We start from the raw sequence: 26,509 nt of genomic DNA on the forward strand, positions 1-26,509 counted from the left end.
TTTGTGTCACTCGGATGCTTGTCTAGTAGGTACAATTGTAGTAAGACATCCTTAGTCTTTTACTCCAACCTCCTTGCAATAAAGGCCAACATGCCATTTGCTTTCCTAATTGCTTGCTGTACCTGCATGCTAACGTTTTGTGTTGCGACATGGTAAGGTGCTGTATAAACCCAAGATTTTTTTTCTTCTGAGTGGGATAGACCGCCGGAATTCGGGTTTGAATGCAGTCCAGACTAACATGATAAAAGTCAAAGTGCCCTATTACCAGAGGACAGTGCCGCTGCTACATGTCTTGCGTCTCCTGAGTACAGATTTAAAAACATTCAACCAAATCATTTAAATTGGAAGTCAGTAATTTCATCAGCTACTGATGTCGGGCAAAGGTCACATTGCAGCACAGTGCCTGGAAGACCCATGTTCTAGAGTTTCCCATAACATTGTGTAAAAGTGATAAAGCCCTGGGCCTGCAGAATTTCATCTTACAATGTAGCAATTGTATTATAAGCAGGAGGCACTACCACAGGGTATCAGTTTATAAGGAAGATGTCCCGAATCTTACTCTTTCTGCTTCCGGGTTTGCTTTGTACTTGGTGCCAGCCATGGCTCAGTTGGTAGCTCTCTCGCCTCTGAATCAGAAGGTCGTGTCCTGCTCCAGAGACTTGAGCACAAAATCCAGGCTGACACTCCCAGTGCAGTACTGAGGGAGTGCTGCACTGTCGGAGGTGCCGTCTTTCGGATGAGACGTTAAACTGAGGGCCCCGTCCGTCACCTCTCAGGTGGATGTGAAAGATCCCATGGCACTATTTCGAAGAAGAGCAGGGGAGTTCTCCCCGGTGACCTGGCTAATATTTATCCCTCAACCAACATGAGTCAGTAAACTGTACCCCATCCATAAGTCAGTGAATTATAGTCCAGAATGAGTCAGCAGGGGCGAAATTGGACTTCAGTGACAGCACAAAATGGACGATAGCGAATCGTCCATTTTGCCCAAAGTCAGTGGAAAAGGAAATGATGCGGGGTGTTATCGCCCGTTTTTGCGCTCCTGCTGTGGTCAAATTTCACTCCCAGTGTTTCCAGCAGAGAAAGAGAAAAAAATAATTTGAAATGAAAAATAATTAAACTATTTGAGACATGTAAACAGGCTCGATGAGGGAAAATTCCACTTTGGTCCAGCTGAGTTATTCTAGCAAGCAAATTAATGCTTTTATTAATAGAAACACTATCATTGGTGATATTGTAACCTACAGTGCATCCAGCATAGTAATTGTCTTGAGTTACCACATTCCTGTTGTGAAAGGCCATAGTTTCGTTTTACACTCCGTTCTCCGCCCACTCCCTTGAGCAGGAAGTTCGGCTGGCACTGACTTGTCTTAAAGCTGTTTTCTCCTCTCTCAATGGCAGGTGAGCCGCAGGATCCTTTCCTCCAGCAGCCTCGTGACATGGTCAACCACTTCACCGAGGATGATTTTGTGTCTTTCGACAAGATTGCGTCGGGAGGGTTTGCCAATGTCTTCAAAGCAAAACACAAAATGTGGAGGGTGAACCTGGCTGTGAAATGCTGCCATTTGTTATGTGAAGAATCATCTTCATTTGAAAGGTGGGCACCAGGGATTATAGTTAACAGTGTGAATCGAGTTCCGAGCGGTGCAGCCTGTTGCATGAATTACTCAATCAAACCTAGACAATATGATCAAAGTAAGATCGTGACAAACTAATACTTTTTAAAGAGATATGAATTGTTAATTAATACTTTCGGAAATCAATAAACAGCGGCTAAACTTAGTTGATATTATTTACACAGAGCACAGTAGTTCTTGGTTGAGAGATCTCGTTAAGGGGAAGCATCGGGAGGACCGGAGGTCACGCTTGCAAGTTATGTAAGGGCAGAACTAAGTTGGATGTTAGACGTCTCTTCTTTTCCCAGAGAATAATGGACCTGTGGTACAGGCTGCCGGCTCGTGGGGTGAAAGCTGATTCATTGTATTCCTTCGAGCGAGAGGTAGACCTGTTTCTGGCTTGGGCAGAGAAAAACCCCTCTTACAAGAGGTAGGTATCCTGTAAAATAAAGCAGGGCCAATGTGATCTCCAGGACTAGTTTCGATCAGCTAAGGTGGTCAGAGAGGAATTTTTCCATTTTCTTTCCTCCCTAATTGGCCTGGGTTTTTAAAAAGATCTGTTTTCTTTGCCTCTCCCAGTAGATGACCTGGTGGGTGGGGAGTGTCTGTATTGTGATGCATAAGGAATTATTACCCTATGGGACAGGCTAGGTGCATCAGTAGGTCGTTTTCCTGCCTATGAATTTACAGGTCTGGAAAAAACCATTGGGGTCTGTCTGTTGGGTCCCAAAATTTTCAACCTTAAGTGATAGTGAGGGGGAATGGCCAAGTGAAAGCCAAGTATTCCACCCAGAGAAGTGATAATTAGCAGATTGGTCACGTTATGTTCATGGGTCTTTTCTGCTCCTCTTACTGTGAATATTTCAGCTTCTATATTTTAGCTCACTCTAATTTTTGAGTCTTGGCTCCCTGAGGCTCTAGTATCTAGATAAGTATTGATAATGTGCCCAGGATAATGGTCAGAAAACCTCTCTTTTGATTTCTTTAGGATCTATCCTGTGCTTCCTCAAGATTCTCATTGACTTCAAAAGGGGCAGAATATCAATAGCAACAGGCCCTTGAACTGCCAAATGAATTTATTGAATAATGGATAAGCAAGAGAATAAATGAGTAATGCAGTAAATATTTACAGTAGATTATGTTGGCTTCTTAAATAGGAAAATAATAAACAGTTCACAATCTCTGCGCCAAATTATAATTCTATAATTAACTTTTGTGTTTATGTTGTTGTTCTTTTCTTATAACTTGGAGCGGTAACTGGTCTGACGGTCTCTCTAAAGGCTCACATTGGCCTGTCCCTGATTTGAACAATATAAGCTAATTAAATACCCTAAACAGTCGCTTTGTGGATTGGGATAGCTGTCAGCTGAATTCAAAAGGAGCTGCCAAGCCGGCACATAACTGAACAAACCATGCAGCTGTATTTGAATTGTATGGCTTGAATCCTCCCTCAAGCTATCTGCTTTGAGACCAAACCAACTAATCGTCCTCACAGTGTTGTTAGGCTGGCAAAGTAACGCTGAAAGCAGCTTGCTTTTAACTCCTCGTGTATAGTGACTGAATTTAACCAAGATAAGAAACCATCAGTAAGAACTCTTTTATAAAACCTTTGAAAAGTGATTCTTGTTCACACATTGGGGACGATTTTAACAAAATTTTCGGACTTTGCATTCTCATTGGGGAGCCTGCACTTTTCCGCGCCGACGTTAAACCCGGAAATAAAGCCGGGTTGCGGTCACGACCCAAAAAACTCCCAACCGCCCCCAACCCACCCATCCTTGGGGGTTAAAATTACCCCCATTATGTTTGCTTGTATTTTTCCTGCTCTCTGCCCTGCTCTCCTGAAGGTGCCGATTCATGCTGGTGGATGGTGCTATTGGTACAAAGTGCACTTCATACCTTGCTAAGTGACCATTCTTCATGCACGAGCCTTTATGTTGAGGGTTATCAGGCCATCTAACCATGGGTGGCATCACAAGCAGGCTCAATCCTGCTGCCCCCCAGTGCCCATGTGAATGCACTTTCTGATGTTGGGTTGGTGGGGGGTTCACAGGACAATGATTCTAGTCCAGGGGCATTGAGCTCAATTGTACCATATCTATTGTCCCTGCTGAGATCATCTCAGTCGCCACAGGTAAGGGATTGGTTTATTGTGGGTTTAGTTCTATAATACGGTGCTCTTACCAGCTGAATGTTCAGAGAAGTGTTCCAACCGTGCCTTTTTTAAGTCATGAAATAGGGCCATTGTCTCATAAGCCTCAATGTAAAACAGACTTCAGTGCACATTCCAATATAATAGGACATGCCAGCTAGGAATCCTTATGTCTTTTAATTTGAGAAACCTTGTTGCAGAGGCAAGATGTATTCCTGGATGAGAACCTCCATTTCAAGGCTGTTGTGTTAAATAGTCTGACTGGAGAATATTATATCTAAGATTTTAAAGGTATCCATTGTGAGATTCAATTCCTAATTAGGTATCAGCCTTGGCTGATGAGTCACACAGTGGGATTACTGTGGGAAATTGATCATTCTAACTATCTTTGCTCATTAACTTGATGCAGGAACATGAAACATCTGACGGAGGAGGCAGCAAAGATATTGAAAATGAAGTTTAAGTATATTTTGCCAATATATGGGATTTGTACCAGACCGGCTGGGATTGTAATGGAATACATGGAGAACGGCTCCCTGGATAAACTGCTCGTCAGGTATACGTTGGCTTGGCCAGTGAAGTTTCGGATTATTCATGAGATAGCCATGGGAATGAACTTCTTGCACAGCATGAGCCCACCCCTACTTCACCAGGATCTGAAGCCTGGAAACATACTCCTGGATGAGAACCTCCATATCAAGGTTGTTGTGTTAAATAGTCTGACTGGAGAATATTATATCTGAGATTTTAAAGGTATCCATTGTGAGATTCAATTCCTAATTAGGTATCAGCCTTGGCTCAGTGATGGCTCTTTCATCCCTGAGTCAGAAGGTCCTGGGTTCAAGCTCCACTCCAGACACTTGAGCACATAATCCAGGCTGGCACTATAGTGCAGTACTGAGGGAGTGCTCCACTGTTGGAGGTGCTGTCTTCATGAGATTTTAAACTGAGGCCCCAGCGGAATGATATAGGTTCCATCTATCATAAGAGATGAGCGGCTGACACTGAAACCCCTGCATCAATTCAACACGGTTTTCTTGTAGCCACAACGCACAAATTGCAGCGTATTGAAGTCATCAATTGAGGGGATTCAAATTCTGGCAAGTGGTGAGAGGCCACCTCGAGGAGTCGTACCAATCCGGCTTCAATATTAGTGCAACCAGTGTGAAGCCATCTCTTTAAATGCTGGTGAGCAGAATTGCCTGAATAGAGTGGTATGGAGCTGAGACACTGACCCCGATATTTGCGGGGAGGATGCAGGGGGAGTGGGGGGGGGACGAAAACGGCCCAAGAGTCCTGCAAGGCCGGGGACGCAGAGGCCCTGCCGAACTTAACGGCAGGGCCTCTATCGTTTTGTTGATCCGTTTCCCGCCTGGTAGCCAGGCAAATTGACAGCCTGGCCGGCGGCCGAGAGGGAAAACAAAGTGGCAGGTGCCCGCGGCCGGGGACCCTTTCACTGCCGGCTTTTTCCGACCCCTGGAAAACCCGCGCAATAGCAGTGAATTTTAAATCGGGCTCTATTTAAATATGTTAATTAAGTGCCCCGCCTCTCCACGGCCGGACACTCGGACACCCCAATATCCACTGGCGTAAAAAAGGCAGGGGGTGTGTGCGCAGCATGATGGGGGTACATTCTCCGTATTTAAGTCTTTAACCCCCGATCACACCCCACCCTGACCCTCTCCTGCCCGTCATGAGGTGGGAGGGGGTTAATTTCAAAGCTCTTGACCTCTCTTTAATCAGGTACCGGTGCCAAACCAATACCTGCAGTAAAACAAAACTACAATAGGCTTTTATCACCATGAAACATGGGGAAACAGAAGGTTTGTGCTTGATAAAGGACAGGTGACTGTTAAAGGGCAAAAAAAAATAGGTTAAAACGTTTAATCTTTTAGATTGCAGATTTTGGATTATCAAAATGGGAAGATCATTTGAGCAGCATGGAACAAATTGAAAGGTCTACAGCGAAAGGAACCATCGGCTACATGCCACCTGAAATATTGAACAGACCTTCTGGAGTCAAGCATGATGTCTACAGGTTAGAGTTTAATGGGACTGCAGGACTCGGTGATGCCGTGATATTACCCTTCAAGTCCACACTCCAGAGACTTGAGCACAAAATCTAGGCTGACACTCCAGTGCAATACTGAGGGAGCGTTGCACTGTCGGAGGTGCCGTCTTTCAGATGAGACGTTAAACCGAGGCCCTGTCTGCCTTCTCTGGTGGACGTAAAAGGTTCCATGGCACTATCTTGAAGAAGAGCAAGGGAGGTCTTCCGTTGTCCTGGGGCCAATATTTATCCCTCAATCAACATCACTAAAACAGATTTTCTGGTCATTATCACATTGCTGTTTGTGGGACTTGCTGTGCGCAAATTGGTGTCGTGTTTCCTACATTACAAAAGTGACTACACTTCAGAAGTACTTCATTGGCTGTATAGCGCTTTGGGGTGTCCGGAGGTCCTGAAAGGCGCTATAGAAATGCAAATCTTTCTTTCCGTTTGCCAATAAGCATGTCGTCTGTATATTTGCTTTACATTGCTCTACGAGGTCTTTATTTCTTGCCCGGTAACTCCTTCCTTGAATACAGTGATAACTGTAGGAAAAAACCCCACCCTAATAACCCTCCTACACTCTACCTGTCCTGAAAACCCACCAAAAGCTCTACCTTCCCGGATAACCAGTCCGTACTTTCCACCAAGTACTAACTTGTCCTATGATCTCCGTGACCTGATAACCCCACCTTTGCTCTGTCCTTCCTGATCACCCCTCTTCTGAGAACCACTCTACTTTCTGTAACCTAATACCCCTCCAGATATTCCACCTGCTCTGATTACCCTTTCACCACACTCTGCTTTGAGATGTTTTTGATTTATAAGGTGCCATAATCCAAATAGTACCACTGTTACATTGAAAATAATTGGAGATGGAGATGATTCAGGGTTTTGAACTTTTTAATTGTTGTTTTAATTTGAACGGAAGCAGAAAATAAGGAATGGCCGTTTAACCCAGCGAACCTGCTCCTTCCACAGGCACCACCCCTCCTCCTGCCAACCGCAGATGCCATGATGTTCCATGGAGCATTTGTTTATCTCAGTCTATAACAACCCTATAACCTTCAATCCAGTTCCCAAGCAGACACTTAGCTCATCTTTGAAACACATCCACCCTTCTGTGGGAAAAAAATATTTATCTTAGCATCCGCAGCAGGAATGTGAAATTGGATCAATCCTTGTCGAATGGTTGGCCTCCTTCCTTGAATCCAGTCACAATGGGGTAGACTTTATACATTAGTGCTCACGGAGTAGAGCTTCACACAGCGGGAGGACCTACTGAGAATTCGGGCATGACAAGCAGCTGGCCCTCCCCCACACCAGTTAATGGACAGAAACCCGGTCGGGGAGCCTGACCTCCATTCCTGAATTCCTGACATGCGTTCCTGGTGTGCAAAGCTCTGTGCCGGGAGGGCTAATTTGTAAAATTTACCCCTTCTTTCCCTCACGTCATTGTTTAGAGAGAGACGAAAGTCACAATCCCACTGGCAGCCAAATTCTACCGCAAATACCAGCCAGAAACCAATGTCATAGTACCGCTCTGCTGCTGAATCACAGTCACTGTATCATTTATCAGTCTGATTTTAAACCGTTATTATGTAGTTTGTTAATAAAGCTTTCAGTGCCTTGTATGTATGAAACACAGAATATTCTAGCGGTATTAAACTCGCACCAAGTCCCGCTCACCTATCACCCCTGTGCTCACTGACCTACATTGTCTCCCGATCCGGCAAAGCCTCAATTTTAGAATTCTCATCCTTGTTTTCAAATCCCTCCATGGCCCTCGCCCCCTCCCTATCTCTGTAACCTCCTCCAGCCCTAAAACCCTCCGAGATCTCTGCGCTCCTCCGATTCTGGCCTCTTGCGCCTCCCCGATTTTCATCACTCCACCATTGGCGGCCGTGCCTTCAGCTGCCTAGGCCCTAAGCTCTGGAATTCCCTCCCTAAACCCCTCTGCCTCTCTACCTCTCTCTCCTCCTTTAAGGCTCTCCTTAAAACCTACCTCTTTGACCAACCTGCCGTAATATTTCCTTATGTGGCTCGGTGTCAAATTTTGTTTGATAACGCTCCTGTGAAGCACCTTGGGACGTTTTACTATGTTAAAGGCGCTATATAAATGCAAGTTGTTGTCGTATTGTATTAAAAATTCACTTGTAACGGGGAAGTGTTTATCCAATTGGAAAATACCAATATTGGACAAAGAAGTTACTCCAACTTGCTTTCCTGTCATGAGGAAACTTAATCGGAAACTTTTATTCTTTCAGCTTTTCCATTGTTATGTGGGAGGTCCTGACTCAGCAGAGGTCCTATGCAGGTAACACTGTCACTGATACCTCGTACATCCACATCTCTCTACTTAATCTGTCAACTGCTAATCGCTTTTTAGAATAATTCACAAAGTTCATGAATAAGATGATCCTGATTTACTCAGAAAAGGATCAACTTTCCTTCCCCCCGCCCCCCCACCGTGTGATCATATTGTGACGGACTTGTTCATTAGTATTACAAAATTTACTTATTATCACAAATTTTCATTTTGACCAAGAGTTTTGTGGTTGTTAGAGATGCATGAGTTTGTTTGCTTCGCGATATCATCACGATTGTACACAGTGACCACTGAAGAGGTCATGCCATTACTGCTCTCAAGAAAATAATTTGATAGAGTCTCTGATTCACGATAACAGCAAAACAGTTTCATTTGCTCTGGCAGTGCACTGGTTAATCCCCATGTGTGGTATTTTAATCTGTTTAAAGTAAACGGTGACTGCTTTACAATAACGCATAAAGAAATTATACGCAAATATGTTAACCAGCGTGCTATCAGAGCAATGGAACCTCCTTAATGTAAAAGTAAAAGCTAAAATAAACCTTGGTCAAAATGAAAATTTGTGATAATAAGTAAATTTTGTAATACTAATGAACAAGTCCGTCACAATATGATCACACGGTGGGGGGCGGGGGGAAGGAAAGTTGATCCTTTTCTGAGTAAACCTTCAAACACTCTTGCATTCCAGCCGACATCTCAACAGTTATTTATTTCTGTCTGGTTCTGTAAATCATTGAGGAGAATTCATGGCTGTATTTTATATTGAGTCTGTCTTTGTTTACAACTTAACAACACGCAGCTGGTATATGTGTGTATATATATATATATATATATATACACCATATAGTATATATGTGTGTGTATGTGTATGTGTGTGTATATATGGGTGTATGTATATGTGTTTATATATACATATGTATGTGTGTGTACATATGTTTGTGTGTATATATATATATATACGTGTATGTGTGTGTATATATGGGAGTGTGTGTGTCTATATATATACATATATATATATATATATATGTATTTGTGTGTATAATTGCTTAACTTGTGGTCTAGATGGTGCTGTAATTGGGTATCTAAGCCTTGGTACAACCAGCTTGGGTCTTCCCTCCAGTTTGCTTTAAGAAAAAAACTGATATTGTTGAGTATCTAAATGCTTCTGACTGTTTCTCTACATTTTAGGGACAAACATAATGGCTGTGTTTGTGAAAGTGGTGGCAGGAGAGAGACCGAGCCTTAAATTAATTCCAGAGAATTGTCCACAGGAGTGTGCGCAGATGGTTGACTTGATGCAGAGATGCTGGGATGAGGAGCCAAAACGACGGCCTGCATTTTCAGGCAGGGATTCATTTATAGTGGAACAAGCAGTCTTTAAAAATGCTGTGAACTGGGGCGGGATGGAGGGCGGAGGTGGAGAGGGGAGGGGGAAGGGGAGGAGGAGAAGGGGGGACAGGGGGGGAAGGAGGGGGAGGGGGAGGGGGGAAATGGGTCTATGAAAAACATCCCCAAGGAGCTTCACAGGAGCGAAATCAGACAAAGCAAATTGACACTGAGTCAAAGACAAAGACATTAGGACAGGTGACCAAGAGCTTGGTCAAAGAGGTAGGTTTTAAGCAGCGTCTTAAAGGAAGAGAGAGAGAGGTAGAGTGGTGAAGATGTTTAGGGAGGGAATTCCAGATCTTAGGGCCGAGACAGCTGAAGGCATGGCCGCCAATGATGGGGCTAAAAGAAAGTGGGGGATGCACAAGAGGCCAGAGTTGGAGGAATGCAGAGATCTCAGAGGGTTGTAGGGGCTGGAGGAGGTTAGAGAGATAGGAAGGGGCGAGGCCATGGAGAGATTTGAACACCAGGATGAGAATTTATAATCGAGGACTGGTCGAACCGGAAGCCAATGTAGGTCAGCGAGCACAGCGGGCGATGGGTGAACGGGACCTGGTACGAGTTAAGATATGGCCAGCAGAGATTTGGATGAGCTCTGAAATAAACTTACCGACCACCATTCATTAAGCGGCTATCCTTAAGGAACCTGATAAGTTTGGGGTTAGAAGCCAACGGCACTAGAAATGGGTCTCTAGCTGTATAAAAATAGCTGCAATCAATCTCATCGCTTCTCTCTTTTCTTGTGCTAGTTCAAGGAATCTGTCATCAGTCATCCAGTTAACTTGCTGACTGGCCAACAGAATACCTTCTCACTTGACCTGTGTAGCATTCCATGAGGTAGTGGGGTGCTGGCCTATGTTTGCAATTCTCCTGTAAGGACGATCTCAGGTCTTGTACTACTGTGGGGATCTATCAAGCCCTTCCCCACAGAGAAAGAAAGAATGAAAAACTTGCACTTATAGAGCACCTTTCATGACCTCAAGACGTCCCAAAGCGCTTTACAACCAATGAAATACTTTTGAAGTGTAGTCACTGTTGCAACGTAGAAAACATAGCAGCCACAAGCGCCCACAAACAGAAATGTGATAATGTCCACATAATCTGTTTTTAGTGGTTATTGGTTGAGGGATAAATATTGGCCAGGACAGCAGGGAAATCTCTCCTGCTCTTCTTTGAATAGTGCCATGGGATCTTTTACGTCCACCTGAGAGGGCAGACAGGGCCTCGGTTTAACGTCTCATCTGAAAGACGGCACCTCTGACAGTGCAGCACTCCCTCTGTACTGCACTGGAGTGTCGGCGTAGATTTTGTCCTGAAGTCTCTGGAGTGGGTCTTGAACGCACGACCTTCTGACTCAGACATGAGAGTGCGATCCACTGAGCCACGGTTGACATCTTAGGATCAATATTGATCTATCGATCTATCGATCGTCAAGGGTCCAAATAAGAGAAGAGCAGGAGTAGGCCATATGGCCCTTCAAGCCTGCTCCACCATTCAATAATATCATAGCTGATCTTCGACCTCAACTCCACTTTCCCACTCGATCCTCATTTCCTTTAGTGTCCAAAAATCTATCGATCTCAGCCTTCAATATACTCTACGATTGAGCTTCCACAGCCGCCTGGGTTAGGAAATTCCAAAGATTCACCACCCTTTGAGTGAAGAAATTTCTCCTCATCTCAGTCCTAAATAGCCAACGCCTTATGCTGAGACTATGCCCCCTAATTCTAGACTCCCCATCCAGAGGAAACAACCTCTCAGCATCTACCCTGTCAAGCACTCTAACAATTTTATACATTTCAATGAGGTTCCCTCACATTCTTTTAAACTCCAGAGAATATAGGCCCATTCTACTCAATCTCTCCTCATAGGACAATCCTCTCATCCCAGGAATTAATCTAGTGAACCTCTGTTACACCCCCTCTAAGGCAAGTATATCCTTCCTTTGGTGAGGAGACCAAAACTGTACACAGTACTCCAGGTGTGGTCTCACCAAAGCCATGTACAATTGTAGCAAGACTTCCTTACTTTTGTAATCCAAACCCCTTGCAATAAAGGCCAACATACCATTTGCCTTCCTAATTGCTTGCTGTACCTGCATGTTAACTTTCTGTGTTTCGTGTACAAGGAGACCCAAGTCTATCTGGACACCAACATTTAATAGTTTCTCACCATTTTAAAAAATATTCTGTTTTTCTAATGTTCCTACCAAAGTGAATTACCTCACATTTCCCCACATTATATTCCATCTGCCACCTTCTTGCCTATTCACTTAACCTCTCTATATCCCTTTGCAGCCTCTTTGTGTCCTCCTCACAGCTTACTTTCCCACCTAGCTTTGTATCGTCAGCAAAACTTGGATACATTACACTCGGTCCCTTCATCTAAGTCATTAATATAGATTGTAAATAGCTGAGGCCCAAGCACCGATCCTTGTGGCACCCCACTAGTTACAGCCTGCCAACCTGAAAATGACCCGTTTATCCTTACTCTGTATTTTCTGTCCTTTAATCAATCCTCTATCCATGCTAATATATTACCCCCAATCCCATGAGCCCTTATCTTGTATAACAACATTTTGTGTGGCATCTTATCGAATTCCTTTTTTAAAATCCAAATATACTACATCCACTGGTGTCCCTTTATCCACCCTGTTAGTTACATCCTCAAAAAATTCTAATAGATTTGTGAAACACGATTTCCCTTTCATAAAACTTTCATATAACTGACGGATACAAATAATCACACACCAGTATGCAAAAATATTTGAAATGTAGTCACAGTACATGTTATTATTGTCACTACGGTGATAAGATATGGGCTAGAATTTCCTCGATCTGATTTGCACCGAAATTACACCGCAATTTCCACCGACCGGTTTCTGTGCCGATCTTGCCAATGAGAACCTATGCCAAAATTTGCTGATAATCTCGTCAATATAAGCACAAACATAAAAACCAGCATAAAACAAGGGGAAATTAATGTAAACAATCGGACTTGAGGAAAATGCAGAACATGCACCATCTTAATTGTTTAAGCCCCTCTTTATCTTATTGATGTTATGAAAAGTTTATTAAAATTTGAAGCCATTAAATCATCATTCATGCACATTAAGCACAGCATGTTTATGAAAATGTAATTTAGAAACTTTTCTCTTTTTAATGTAACACATTCTGGTGCCATAAAAGAAAATTATTCAATGAAAAATTCAGTGCAGGTCTCAATAATGAGAAATATAAAAATGATTGCAAAAGAAATGGCTATAAAACACCAGAAATAGTTTGGGTCCTGCTGTGACTAAATTTACACCCATTCAGAACTGGCATAAATGTAGGAAACTTATATTCTCTGGTCTTTTGCATGGGAGGACGGAGCTGTACTAATGAGCTCAGTGGGGTTCAGATGGGCATAACTTGGGAGCAGCGCAAATGATTGGGGAAATTCACGCGCAGCAATGTTTCGGTGTAAAACTAGCGTAAATCAGTTATGCGCAAATTTCCTTGGGGAAAAAAAATGGCACAGCTTTGCTCTTATGCCATAGTTATGCTGAAACTTTCCAGGAAATTCAGGCTGATAAATCTATAGCTCAGAAACTAATATTTAAACATTTTCTTTTCTAGAAATCGTTGTAGAAACTGAAATGCTATACGGCCTGTTGCAATTTCCAGATGTTCAAATCAACAAGCCAACAGAAAAGCCAAAGTTGTCTCTTCGATCGTCAAGTAGCAGCCTCCATGTACGGAGATCTCCCATGGTGACCTTTCTCATAATATCAGTTACTTCGCAAAGAGTTGTGTTTGATTGGATTGAGTATTGTTGCTTTAAATAGGAGGAGATGCATATAGCTGCATATTCTGATAGGGTGAGATGAAGTAAGGCAGGATCATGCTCGTGTGGAGCATAATCACCAGCATAGACCAGTTGGCCGAACGGCCTGTTTCTGTGCAGTAAATTGTATGTAATTCTATGTAAATAGCTTCACCCAGATCACCTGCAGGAATTTAAATCAAAGCATTGTTTACGGTGGTTTATTTTTCTGCTAAGTTTTCAAAGGAAACAAAGAAAAGATGTCTAGAATTTCCCAACAGTCCCATCAGTCGGTCAACATTCTATTTCTCCCTTCCTGCAGAATGGAACAATAATTGCAGAGATCGCAAGTAACGAATTGCAGAAGTTGAGTCTGTTGTCAGGGAGCGGTGGCAGTGGTGAGTACATACACTGCGCACATACTACAGATTCCAGGGTATTTATTGTACCTGTACCCAAAGAGCCCCAGGCCAGGTGAGTGGAAAGCATTGCTTGCACCAAGGCATCATTTGGTCTCCCAGATTTCAGGCTGCAAAGATCTGTATTTATACGTGACGAATGCGCTGTATTTTGTGACTGGGCTGGAATCTCGATACATGTGGCCGTACTTAGTTCAAGTAGAGCAGAGGCACTGAATGGGTCGGGACCTGGGAGAAAAAAAAAATTAACCAAAAGGAAGTGAAGAACACTAAAACTATTTGAAAAGAAATAGAAAGCTGGAAATAAAATTGCAGCATAAAATAGGAAAATAGAGTAAAAACAACAGGAGGAAGAGACACCTTTAAACATAAAATGGCTGCTTTGTGTGGTCATTTGGAATTTATTATTGGGTTGTGATTGGTCCATGGGGATGATAGTTTCCTGTGGTTAGCATTGGCAAATCAGGGACACTCTGGGAACTCTACATTCTGACCTGGTTTATCTTTACAATCTTGGGACGTTAGAGTCTAGCAGGTACAAAACTTTAAATCGTATGAATTGCTTTTGGGTAATTTGTTCTCAGGATGTATGCTTTGCCGGCAGGTCACACTTATTGGCCATCCCCAGTTGTTTTGAAAAGGTGATGGTGAGCCTTCTGGTAGCAACTGTTGTGGCTTGTTCGGCTAATTCAGAGGACGTTAAGAGTCAACCATACACTGTGGACCAGAGTCACATGTAGTCTTGATTGGGTAGGGGCCCTTGTCTGAAGGATATTAATGAACCAGTTGAATTTTTAAATAAGAATCTGGCAGAGTTCATAGTCATATTTCCACAACTTGTATTGGTGGGACGTGAACTTACGTCTCTTGAGCTGCTAATCCAGTAACATAACCATAACATTGCAATACCCCATATATGTAACTACGTGTATATACATTATTCTAAGTGTGTGTATATATATATATATATATCCCTCGCCAAACATAGCCATGGTAAGTGTGAATGTGTACAATCCCTGCACTTGTGTGAACATTGGTTTGACTTTCTGCCTATTGACTGTGAATGGCTGATTAAAGGATGAGTACACTACCAAGTTTGGTTCTAATGCACCCCGGGGTCAAATATCCTACTGAAACTCAGGCCACGATTTAACTGACTCCGCCTGGTGGGGTGCGGGAGGGGGGAGGCGGCAGCAGTTGAAAATGCACGGGGGCACTTGCCAACTCCTTCCCCGCCCCGATCTGGACGACTGCAATTTTTAATTGCATGCGGCAGGCTGGCAGGGTCCTCTTTAAAGATGTCTTTTGGGCCCTGATCTGTGATTTCAACTTCAGGCCTGATTAGAGGAGCAGTGGCAGCTTCTCCATCAAGCCAAACCTGCCAGAAGATGCCCAGAAAGGTAAGTTAAAACAATTTTTTTTAAAGTTCCCCTGTGGGCCAGAAGGAGCAGGAGTGATCCTCCGAGCCCCACAAGGAAACCTTGGACCTCCCTTCCCCCTCCACCCCCGATCGCGATCACCTCTGGGCCCCACCCCCACTCCCCCCCACTTACCTGACGGCTGGGGACCGTTCCCGCGGGTCACCGGCAACGGCCTCCTGCCGCCCGAATGCTCGCTCCCGCCCGCTGGCCAGGCAGCGATTCCTGCAGGGGTTTGGGCGTTTAACGAGGCCCGGGAGTTAAAATCGCTCCTGGCCGAGGCATGTGAGTTCGTGGCTCGCCCCGGCCCGTCCACACGCACCCATCCCACCCCGAGTTAAAATCACTGTCTAGGCTTAGACATGAAGGATGGTCACTTGGGAGAGGTGTCAGACGAAAGCTGGCACCCATAGAACCGGTCCCCCAACATGAGTCAATACCATGAGATGTGTATTTATGTATCTGTCTGTGTGAGTGGTTCAATGTGTGTGTGTCCATTAGGGGTAGATTGGTACCAAAGTTTATTATCTTTAATTCCACACCCACTGGCACAGGTCCAATGCCCAGTATCGTATTGAGATGCCATCCGTAGTTGGCCCATTCTCACAGGAAATCCAAACATACCCTGACGCCAGGGAAAGTTTATGCGCCCACATGCATTTTAGACATAAATCAATTTTCTTCATTATTTTAATGGGTCTACTTTTGGAACCGACAGGTTAAGCATAAGCATTCAAGTTACAATCATAATCAGTTGTACATTTTGCTGTTACAATTATTAGTGTACCAGAAACTGTTGTGGTTTTTACTTAGTAGTGAAGAATTATGCAACGTGCAATACAGTCGGCCCCAGGCGCATTCTCGCGATTCCGCGGCCAACCCCAAGAGAACGGCAGCTCTAACATTTATTCTGTCTCAGGGTAGCGATGATCTACTCCAGTCACTGGGAGTGGAGACAAATTGAACCAATGTGGGAAGATTTCTTCCGGCGTTTGAGATCACTAGAGATACCAATGTGGGGAAATCTTCCCCTATTTATTTAGGATTTCGCTACACACTGTAGGGCCAATTTATAACTCCCACCAACCAGGAAGCTGGAAGGAGCGGATGGCAAAATCCCACACAGGATTCTTCCTCTGAAGCCCGGTGGATTTTAACGGCTGGGCCTCATTTGAATGCCGCCTGTTTCGAGCGGAAGGCGGCAGCTGGCCGTTAGTGGGGACAAAGATCGGGAGGGGGGGGACGGGAGGGGAGGGGGTGCAGAAGGCTGCCCGCCAGAAGCAAGTGAAGGCTGGCGGCAGCAAGGTACTTCCAAGAGCGGGGGATGTCGCGATATTCCGGCAGCTAGGGAGGGAAGGGAGGCCAAAGCAGCAGAGGCCTCGGATTGTCCATGTGGGTCCCAGAGGAGTGCTCCAGGACCCGACATGGACTTTTTTTTAAACTTACCTGAGAGGGCCTCGCTGCTTCGCCACAGCTTTACTTGGCAGAACGGCTGTGGTAGATGCCTTGCTCAGGATTGCGTTCAAATGCTATCGGGATCCCACGTACATCATTTATTGCCTCATCCTTCACAAAAACCAGCAGCGTTAAAATGGGGAATTGGCGAGAAAGCAACAGGAAATGGAGCCGCTCCATTTTAACAGCTCCCCCACTTCTTTCCTTGGGGAGAGTTAAATTTCCCCTGCGTTTTCTTAATGATTCAGAAAAAGTTTTATGTCTAATATCTTTACTTACAAGAAGCTCCTCTGGCTCAGTCACTGCTTTCTGATACATTTACTGTTCCCCAGCTCTCCAAGATGCTACATACACAGGACCAGGAGAAGGCCGTTCAGCCCCTCGAGCCTGTTCCGCCATTCAATTAGATCACGGCTGATCTGTGTCTTAACTCCGTCCATTCGCCTTGGTTTCCTAACTCTCAATACTCTTACCTAAAAAAATCTTATCAATCTCAGTTTTGAAATTTTCAATCGACCCCCAGCCTCAACAGCTTTATGGGGGGAGAGAGTTCCAGATTTCCACTCCCCTTTGTGTGAAGAAGTGCTTCCTGACATCACCCGTGAACGGCCTAGCTCTAATTTTATTGTTATGACTCATTGTTCTGGACTCCCCCACCATAGGAAATAATTTCTATCCATCCTATCAAATCCTTTCATCATTATTATACATATACATAAACGCTTGTATTGGTGATTACTCGCTCTGTGCTCTAGAATACTCTGCTCTCTGAGATAATATCTAAGGCTGCAGTTTAGCCATTCACTTTGGTGCAAGACTGTCCCAGGACAATCACTGATTACTGAAAGCAGAATCAATTCAAAGATAAGTTTAGGACATTCAATCCATTCAGCCTGCTCTAACCTTCGAATTAGCATTCTGCAACTGAACAGATAATTTCCCTCTTCCCTCAGTGTCACACACAGTCCCAGGGTCCTCCGGCTCCAGGTGATGTAGGAATCTGCCTACTTCCTTCACGAGTTTTTCAAATGTTTGAGCGTTAATTACACTCCACCCTCTTCCTCTTTTTGGGAATTTCTGTGAATCATCGTTGCTCAATCCAATCATCAACTATCGTTATTATGATAGCAACCCCTTTACAACCCTGTTCTCAAAACTATTCCAGCAACAAATTACCTCTTGCAGTTTTCATGGGTTGATTGTTGAATATCAGTAACAATAAGGCTGCATCAAGTTCTGTCTGATAGCTTTTATTAATTTGGTTAATACAGAATTCTTGCTCACATATGATCTGCGCATATCCTGGTTAATAGTTAACATTCTATGAAAACCTTACTCGCCTCAGTGTTTTTTATTATTGTAATGGTAATTTTTTTTTTCATGGGGCGTGAATTGAGAACTTGTAAAATCTGTCTGCCCAGGAAGAATTTCCTGGACCTGCCAGCAGTCCAAGAGTTAAATCAAGTCACTTGGGAGGGAAGAGAGGTGAAACTGGACGTTTCATTATGTGCTTGATGGGCTGGGTAGATTGTAACCGTGGAGATGACTACAGACTGAGACGTCCCAGCTTGTGTTTCAATCATAAAAATAATTGTAATGTAGCAATCAAAAGTGCTTGGTGGCTAATTAACAGGGAGCTCACTTAAGACTGTACCTGCAAATGTACCGAACATTTGTCTTGTTTATATTCTACTTCGTATTTTACTCTCATTTGTTATCCTCCCAGCAATTTATTCTCCACTTTAAGTTTTAAGAAAAGGGGAGAGTCTGTGTTTTGGACTAGGATGCTTTGCATTGGTTGTCCATGAACTGAACTATGTTTCCTGTAAAGCAATTCACCAACCCAAGGCATTCCATCTAACGGACCAGACAAGAACCTGACAAAACTCACTCCCAGGGGGCAATGCCAGTCAAGGCTGGAATTTAAACTTAGTGCCCCCCTGGGTCAGACGGCGAGTGTTCTACCATCCGAGAAATGGGGCAGCACCCAAAATAATGGAGTAGATTTTCAACTTGCTATCCGATTGTAAAACTGGCCTTGCAGTCGAGGTAAAATCGGTGGAAATGAAAATCAGGCGATTTCTACAATGGGCTGTCGATTCACAATGGCATTTTCACACTTGGGCGGTAAGTTTAAAATCTGCCTCAATATTTCCTCAGGGACATTAAATCCTAGTCTTCCCTTTCCCATTCTTTAATGGGAAAGGGAAGACTAGTTCAAGCAGTGTATATATTTTCTTCAACCTTTTGCTTCCTTAGCCCGGCAAACATCTCAGCCACCATTATCAATAGTTGCCTCTCAATCAGTTGTTAGTTGGTGTGAGATTCAAGTGGGTTTGGCGATGCCTTGATTTTAAAATGCTCATCCTTGTTCTCAAATCCCTCCATGGCCTCGCCCCTCCCTATCTCTGTGACCTCCTTCAGCCCTACAACTTATAGGGAGAGGTTGGATAGACTGAGACTTTTTTCCCTGGAGAGTAGGAGGTTAAGGGGTGATCTTATAGAAGTCTATAAAATAATGAGGGGCATAGATAAGGTAGATAGTCAAAATCTTTTCCCAAAGGTAGGGGAGTCTATAACGAGGGGGCATAGATTTAAGGTGAGAGGGGAGAGATACAAAAGGGTCCAGAGGGGCAATTTTTTCACTCAAAGGGTGGTGAGTGTCTGGAACGAGCTGCCAGAGGCAGTAGTAGAGGTGGGTACAATTTTGTCTTTTAAAAAGCATTTGGACAGTTGCATGGGTAAGATGGGTATAGAGGGATATGGGCCAAATGCAGGCAATTGGGACTAGCTTAGTGGTATAAACTGGGCGACATGGACATGTTGGGTCGAAGGGCCTGTTTCTATGTTGTAAACTTCTATGATTCTATGATTCTATGAACCCTCTGAGATCTCTGCGCTCCTCCAATTCTGGCCTCTTGCACATCCCCGATTTTCATCGCTCCACCTGTGGCGGCCGTGCCTTCAGCTGTCCAGGACCTAAGCTCTGGGAATCCCTCCCACAACCTCTCTACCCCTCCCTCTCCTCCTCTAAGACTCTCCTTAAAACCTACCTCTTTGACCAAGCTTTTGGTCACCTGTCCTAATATCTCCTTATGTGGCTAATTTTGTTTGATAATCGCTCCTGTGAAGGGCCTTGGGATGTTTTACAATGTTAAAGGTGCAATATAAATGCAAGTTGTTCTTGTTGAGTCAAAGAATGCTGATAAACCAGTGCACCCCTATGCTTATGTTTCTATTCTGAAATATTCAGCAATTCTTAGTGTCTCTGGACTAGGGAGGGGGAAATTGACCTAGGGCTCCATGCATTAAGCTACCACTTGTGTAGATGTTGGGTGAAAACAGAATCAGGCTTAGCTACGGTGTCCTCCTAGGTTGAAAAGGCTTGCTATGATGCCCTTCACCGATGAACAACCAGCCAACACTCACTGTCTCACACACAAAGGCTGACTACTTGGATGAAGGACCAGTGGGCTACTGGAACAGTACCACAGTGCAGTCAACCCTTCTGGAGAAGGGATAGGGAGGGGAGAAGAAAATTGGCAGAGAAAAGTGGGGGGGGTGGGGGGCAAGAATGGGATGAGAAAAGGCCATTCAGCCATTGGGCCCATTCCCTTCACAGACTGTGCAGATTCTATCCTCTCTTGGACTCTACTCCACCAAGTCAAACAACCACAGGAAAATCTGCACGAAGATAAACATCTGCAAATATTTTCCCCACCGCCCCCAGATAATGAAGCAAAACTCCAGAATATTAATCCAACGTTATAACCAGTTACATTCCACAGATGACCCACCCATGATCCCAGTGAGACAGATTATAGGGCCCTCACTGTTGACCAAATGAAACCAGCTCACTCAGCAAAGACTGGATTTGGGCCCATGTGGCTCAGCTACTCTCTGTCTTATCCAAATGAGCCATTGTTCATATATCTATGGAAATAATTTTATCTAAACTTCAAGCAGTGAACAAGACAAAGTTGAATCACAGAAATGTTTAGAATCAGCAAGATATTTGTTCCATAGACAATGTTATCCTTTGCGTCTATCACAACCAAGGCCACAGATTTTCCGTTTTCATGGCAAAATTGATGAAATTGAGGAATGTAACCCCCACAATCCTGGAAAAAAATCATATAATCTCATGTAAAAAATTGCACTTTGGCTTATTCCATCACTGTAAATGAATGGCCTTGATTATAGGAATTAGTAACCCCAAATTATATTACAGATAAGGCCACTGGTTTTCCATATACACAGAAAACAGATGAAATCATAGAATATGATCCTCAAAAATCGTAACAATTCCAGAATCCCATGTGATAAAAACAGAATTTGATTTACTCAGTCGCTGTAAACCAGCGGCCTTGATCCAAACCGTCAGTCCCATTCTATTTATCTGTTTGCTTAAAAGAATTAATTAATTATTTTACATCCACCTGAGAGGGCAGACAGGGCTTCAGTTTAACATCTCATCTGAAAGACATGATGTGGAGATGCCGGTGATGGACTGGGGTGGACAAATGTAAGGAGCCTTACAACACCAGGTTATAGTCCAACAGTGCAGCACCTCCAACAGTGCAGCACTCCCTCAGTACTGCACTGGGGGTGTTGGCATGGATTATGCGCTCAAATTTCTGGAGTGGGACACAAACCCGCAGCCTTCTGACTCAGAGGCGAGAGTGCTGCCCACTGAGCCACAGCTGACATTTAAAGTAAACTAACAATAAAACATGTCATTTAAAAGCCACAAGGGATCAGAACGCTTTCTGGAAGACTGTAAAGAATTTGAACTGTATAACCCATTGTTGAGATATTGTGGCAAAATATCTGAAGAATTTGACAGTAAATGAATGACACATCAATGTCCGACCTTGACAGTGTGACGCCCAGGTCATTTATACCCCCCTGGCCTTACCTGCTTGCCCGGAACAAGCTGGCCAGTAGGCGGGAGTGGAATTTCGGGCGGCCAGAGGCACCAAAGGAAGACTCGCCGACAACAAGGTAAATCCCAGGGAAAGGGGTTTCCGGACGTTCTCACAGGAGGGAACGTGGGGGTGGGGGGTAAGTCCGGGGATTGGAAATGCATAAACGTTCCTTGCTTTGGGCCCAGAGGAGCACGTCTGCCCCTCCTGGCCCCACAAGGAAAGTAAAAAAGAAAACATTTCCGTTAAATTGCCTCTTCTGGTCCCCGACGCTCATCGCTGTCTTCATCTGGCGGAAAAATCACAGCGACTTCCCTGCTCAAGCCGGAGTTAAAATTGCAGTCGGGGCCCGATGATGTCATCAACCCCGATCTGCATATTTAAAGGAGGATCCCACTGGTTTTAGGCGCACGCCGTTGCCACCTGCATAGAAGAGCAGGTTAAAATCAGGATCAGCACGAAGCTGGCAGGAAATAGGTGAGTGAGTCACTGAGACATTTTAACTGCTCACCCGCCCGGTTTCTACCCAGCACGTATGGTTATAATTGCCCTCCGTATCTCAGAAGTTAGGACAGGGTGGTCTCTGGAAGTGTCAAAGTTTGCAGGGGGTCCTCCACAGAGAAGCGTTTGAAAGTCACTGGGTTAATGATAATCTATCTCTAGCCCCTGGTTGGCGCCCATTTGTTCTCTTGCAGTCCAGATGCATTAGAATCCCTGACATTTAATGAGATATTATATGCTTCTTTTACGATGTGTTTAAGATGATTAAAGGAGATGATAGGGTAGATAGAGACTATTTCCTCTGATGGGGGAGTCCAGACCAAGGGGGCAGAACCTTAAAATAAGAGCTAGGCCATTCAGGGATGATGTCAGGAAGCACTTTTTAATACAAAGGGGAGTGGAAATCTGGAACTTACTCCCCCCAAAACTGTTAGGGCAAGGGATCAATTGAAAATGTCAAAACTGAGATTAATAGGGTTTTGTTAGGCAAGGGTATTAAGGGTTACGGAACCAGAGTGGGTAAATGGAGTTAAGATACAGATCAGCCATAATCTATTTGAATGGTGGAACAGGCTCGAGGGGCTGAATGGCCTACTCCTGTTCCTATGTCCCTATGTACCTTGCAGTCTATTCAATGCTCTCCTCTATTCACACATTGGCCTTTTCACTCAGTTTGGATTTGAGTATTCAAATTTCCGGCTCTCAAAATTTAAGCTGATTTAAATAGTCCACCCTAATACTTACATGATTTTGTGGTGAATAAAAAACCAAGACACCTTTTCAAACTGTTCAAGTTAATTGCCTGAAACAGTTCCCAGGGCCTAACCGGTAAAACTGGTTCCTGCTACTCACTCTTTGTCTTCTGATCTTTGATAATTATGATGTGGAGATGCCGGTGATGGACTGGGGTTGACAATTGTAAACAATTTTACAACACCAAGTTATAGTCCAGCAATTTTATTTTAAATTCACAAGCTTTCGGAGGCTTCCTCCTTCGTCAGGTGAACGATGTGAAAATGAAATCCTCGAAATGAAATCGCATTTATAATTCACAGAACAATGCTTGGTGAGTACAGACAGTTTTTTCAACTGCCCGTTGCCAAGGCAATCAGTGTGCAGACAGACAGGTGTTACCTGCCAGGTCTCAGAATATACAAATCACCAAAAAAAAACAACAAACACAAAAAAAAAACAGAGATAGAGAGGTAGAAACATAGAAAAGACAGCAACTGACCCGTTATATTAAAAACAGATAACATTTGTTCGCTGGTGGGGTAACGTGTCGCGTGACATGAACCCAAGATCCCGGTTGAGGCCGTCCTCATGGGTGCGGAACTTGGCTAGTGTCAGATACAAAACGTGGAGTGGATTAGTATAAATGTAAGGAATCTTACAACACCAGGTTATAGTCCAACAGTTTTATTTGAAAATCACAAGCTTTCGGAGATTATCTCCTTCTCACTCACCTGACGAAGGAGATAATATCCGAAAGCTTGTGGTTTTCAAATAAAACTGTTGGACTATAACCTGGTGTTGTAAGATTCCTTACATTTGTCCACCCCAGTCCATCACCGGCATCTCCACATCATGGATTAGTATAGTGCAAGTTCCAAGTTAGTGGTACCAGATATCACGAGCATGATGTACCATCCATCTGCACACTCTGAATTATTTTTTGTTATTGTAGATGAACTCTGCATTGCCTCCAGAAGGGAGCTCCTGCAGCATCTATTAGAGAAAGACATCAGTAACTTGAAGAGAATATTAAGAAAAGAACATGTTGCCCTGAACTTTGTGGAGGACTACACTTTGATGCACCTGGCTGTTCTCACGGGAGATGTGGAGTTTGTCCAGCTTGTGCTGAAGTACGGAGGCTCTGTCAATGCCCAAACGTCCAGAGGGTTCACACCTCTGATTATCGCCGTACAGAACAGGCTTGTGGACTTGTGCATGTCATTAATTGAGGGGGGAGCTGATGTCGATCTAACGGATGAAGACAATTGGGCACCTCTGCACTTTGCAGCTCAAAATGGGGATGACAGGATTGGCCGGCTGCTATTGGACAATGATGCCCATGTCAACATAAAGGAGCACGATGGTTGGTCACCACTGCACCTGGCATCTCAGAATGGCCATGAAAATATGGTGCGAGTTCTCTTCACTCGCCAGGCCAACCTCAATTTACAGGAGAGTGACAATCGTACATCTCTTCATCTCGCCGCCTATTATGGCCACTATAATATCACCAAGCTTCTGATTGGGCAAGGAGCTGATCTAAACAAAACACAAGTTGGCCTCAGGACACCCCTCCATTTGGCTGCCGAGAGGGGCTTCTTCAGGGTTGCAAGGCTACTGGTTACCAGTGGAGCTGATGTCGATTTTCTGGACCACTGTCATTCCAGCCCTCTGCATTTGTCAGCACTGAGTGGCCACACAGGCATCTGCAGACATCTCCTGAAACATGGGGCTGATATCAATCGAAAGACCTTACAGAATTGGACACCTCTTCACCTTGCCTCTCTGAAGGGGCAAGTAACAACTGTCCGCCTACTAATTGAAAGTTTCGCTGACCTTGATGCTGGTGGAGACATGGAATGGACTCCTTTGCACTTGGCAACCTGTTACAACCAAGAGGAAGTTGTCTCAGAGCTCCTTGTAAGCGGTGCCAATCCCAATATAACTGAGGTATTGGGGTGGACACCACTGCACCTTGCTGCCTACAAAGGCAGACTCCGCAGCCTCGTGAAGTTGCTTGATCACAAAGCTGATGTTAACGCTGCCAATAGATTCGGGTGGACTTCACTGCACTTGGCAGCCCTGAATGGTAACGTTACTATTGTAAGGACGTTGATAAGACATGATGCGGATTTGAAAGCTGAGGACGCATATCAGAACACTCCCCTCCAGTTATCCGTGAAACACCGGAAACAAAGTGTAGTCAGTGTACTTACAGGGGAGGAGTCGTCAAAGGCCGATTAACAGCCTACCATGTTGTATAACTCCTCTGTATCTGACCCTCAAACTCAAAGATTTTAAATGCATTAACCAAGGGACTGGGGAAGTGAAGTGGGTTAGAAAACAGTTCTTCCATATCTGAGACCTGGACTTGAATCCAGACCGCACTGATGGAGTGACAGCCTCTTCACTCTGCCAGGGCCCCAACGTTGGGGCTACCTCAATGCGGATGGAGCTCAGTAAATGTGGGACTGTAGCACCAAACTGTTCATAATTTGGCAATTCATAATCTCACTCAAGGTGGTTGTGAAGATAGCTGATTACTATCATTAGGAAGATTATTCTACCAAAGTCAAACTGGCAACTTTTTGGCCAATTTCACTCATGGAATGAGATTGGACTTTGAAAAGCCTCCCCTTTTTTCTCCTCAAGACTCGGAGTGAAGATCTCTCTCTTTCCCTCCCCCTTTTCTCTTTCTCTCTGGCCTCCCTCCTACAACCCTGCAGGACTAATTCTTCTCCTCCGTTCCCTTTGCATGAGTCTCCGTCCTGGGAGTGTGGGATCGGTGAATCCTGATCGATACTTGTACAGAAGTCCTGAGAACAAATAAAAAGGAAAATGAAGGGGAGGGGAGAAAGTGAATAAAAGAGTAGTTTATTTAGAATAAATGTTATTTGTATTCCAAAGAAGAAAAAATTATGAACAATGTTTTTTTATTAAAAAATGTTTTAATTAATAAAAACAACTTATCCAAATTTTCAATTAGCTAGGCGCCATCAGGGGCGGGATTTAACAAAGTTGCACCCCCTCCCGAGAGGTTCATGCATTGATCGCACAGTGGGATTTTGGATGTAGAGACTGGCAGCTCCCATTGGAGGTTTTGTGGCAGAAACGTAAGTTTGCAAATTTCACTCTCATATCCCTAAATTTTACTATGAGCTCAACTCTGCATTTCGCTGGTGTTTACCAATATATTTTGCATTTTTTAATAAAAATCTATTTGTTTTCTCTCTCTCTCTCCCTGCACATTATTGAGGCATTTGATTTGATCCTGGATCTCCATCGTACAGTTTGAATACAGCAAGATTGGCATCCAACACGTGGGATTAGCATAGACCAATCTAAGCCAAGTTCTTTCTTTAAAAGGTTGACATCTTCCGCAAACCATTAAACCGTGTGAGATTTGCCCTTTAATTTTTTGTTTTAAGACTTGCTGGCAAACTCCTGCTGAGCTGGGGTGGCCAACCTTCCGGGATTGTCCTGGAGTCTCCAGGAATTAAAGATTAATCTCCTGGACACTGCTGTGAGTGACGTGGGAGAAAAAAAATCATAGGGGCTTTAAATTAAAAAAAAGGTGTGTTTTTTTTGTTTTCTATGAGCACTTTTATTTATTAGTTATAAAGAAATTGGAGATGTTTGGAGGTGGGAGGTCGTTTGATGAAACCTCCGGGGATACGCTCAACACTAGGCTGAGCTTCCGTCCCATCCACGAGGCG

The 26,509-nt window shown here is 44.1% G+C and overlaps 1 protein-coding gene across 1 annotated transcript; it reads left to right on the plus strand.

Moving 5' to 3' along the window:
- Positions 1–1,413: 1,413 nt before the first annotated feature.
- Positions 1,414–25,969, plus strand: ankk1 (ankyrin repeat and kinase domain containing 1). Its single transcript, XM_067970714.1, has 9 exons — positions 1,414–1,597; positions 4,178–4,469; positions 5,664–5,806; positions 8,086–8,135; positions 9,336–9,491; positions 13,154–13,269; positions 13,663–13,738; positions 15,095–15,159; positions 23,655–25,969. The coding sequence occupies exons 1-9, from the start codon at positions 1,440–1,442 to the stop codon at positions 25,035–25,037; spliced, it is 2,439 nt and encodes an 812-aa protein (XP_067826815.1). The 5' UTR covers positions 1,414–1,439; the 3' UTR covers positions 25,038–25,969.
- Positions 25,970–26,509: the final 540 nt, after the last annotated feature.

Source organism: Heptranchias perlo, chromosome 33 (assembly GCF_035084215.1).
Source record: "Heptranchias perlo isolate sHepPer1 chromosome 33, sHepPer1.hap1, whole genome shotgun sequence".
NCBI classification, from domain to species: domain Eukaryota; kingdom Metazoa; phylum Chordata; class Chondrichthyes; order Hexanchiformes; family Hexanchidae; genus Heptranchias; species Heptranchias perlo.

Excerpts from the sequence above, each read along its gene's own strand:
- ankk1 (XM_067970714.1), top strand. The coding sequence starts at position 1,440 with ATGGTCAACCACTTCACCGAGGATGATTTTGTGTCTTTCGACAAGATT. Across the intron at positions 8,136-9,335 it reads TCAGCAGAGGTCCTATGCAG|GGACAAACATAATGGCTGTG; the intron begins GTAACACTGTCA and ends TCTACATTTTAG. Across the intron at positions 13,270-13,662 it reads CGTCAAGTAGCAGCCTCCAT|AATGGAACAATAATTGCAGA; the intron begins GTACGGAGATCT and ends CCCTTCCTGCAG.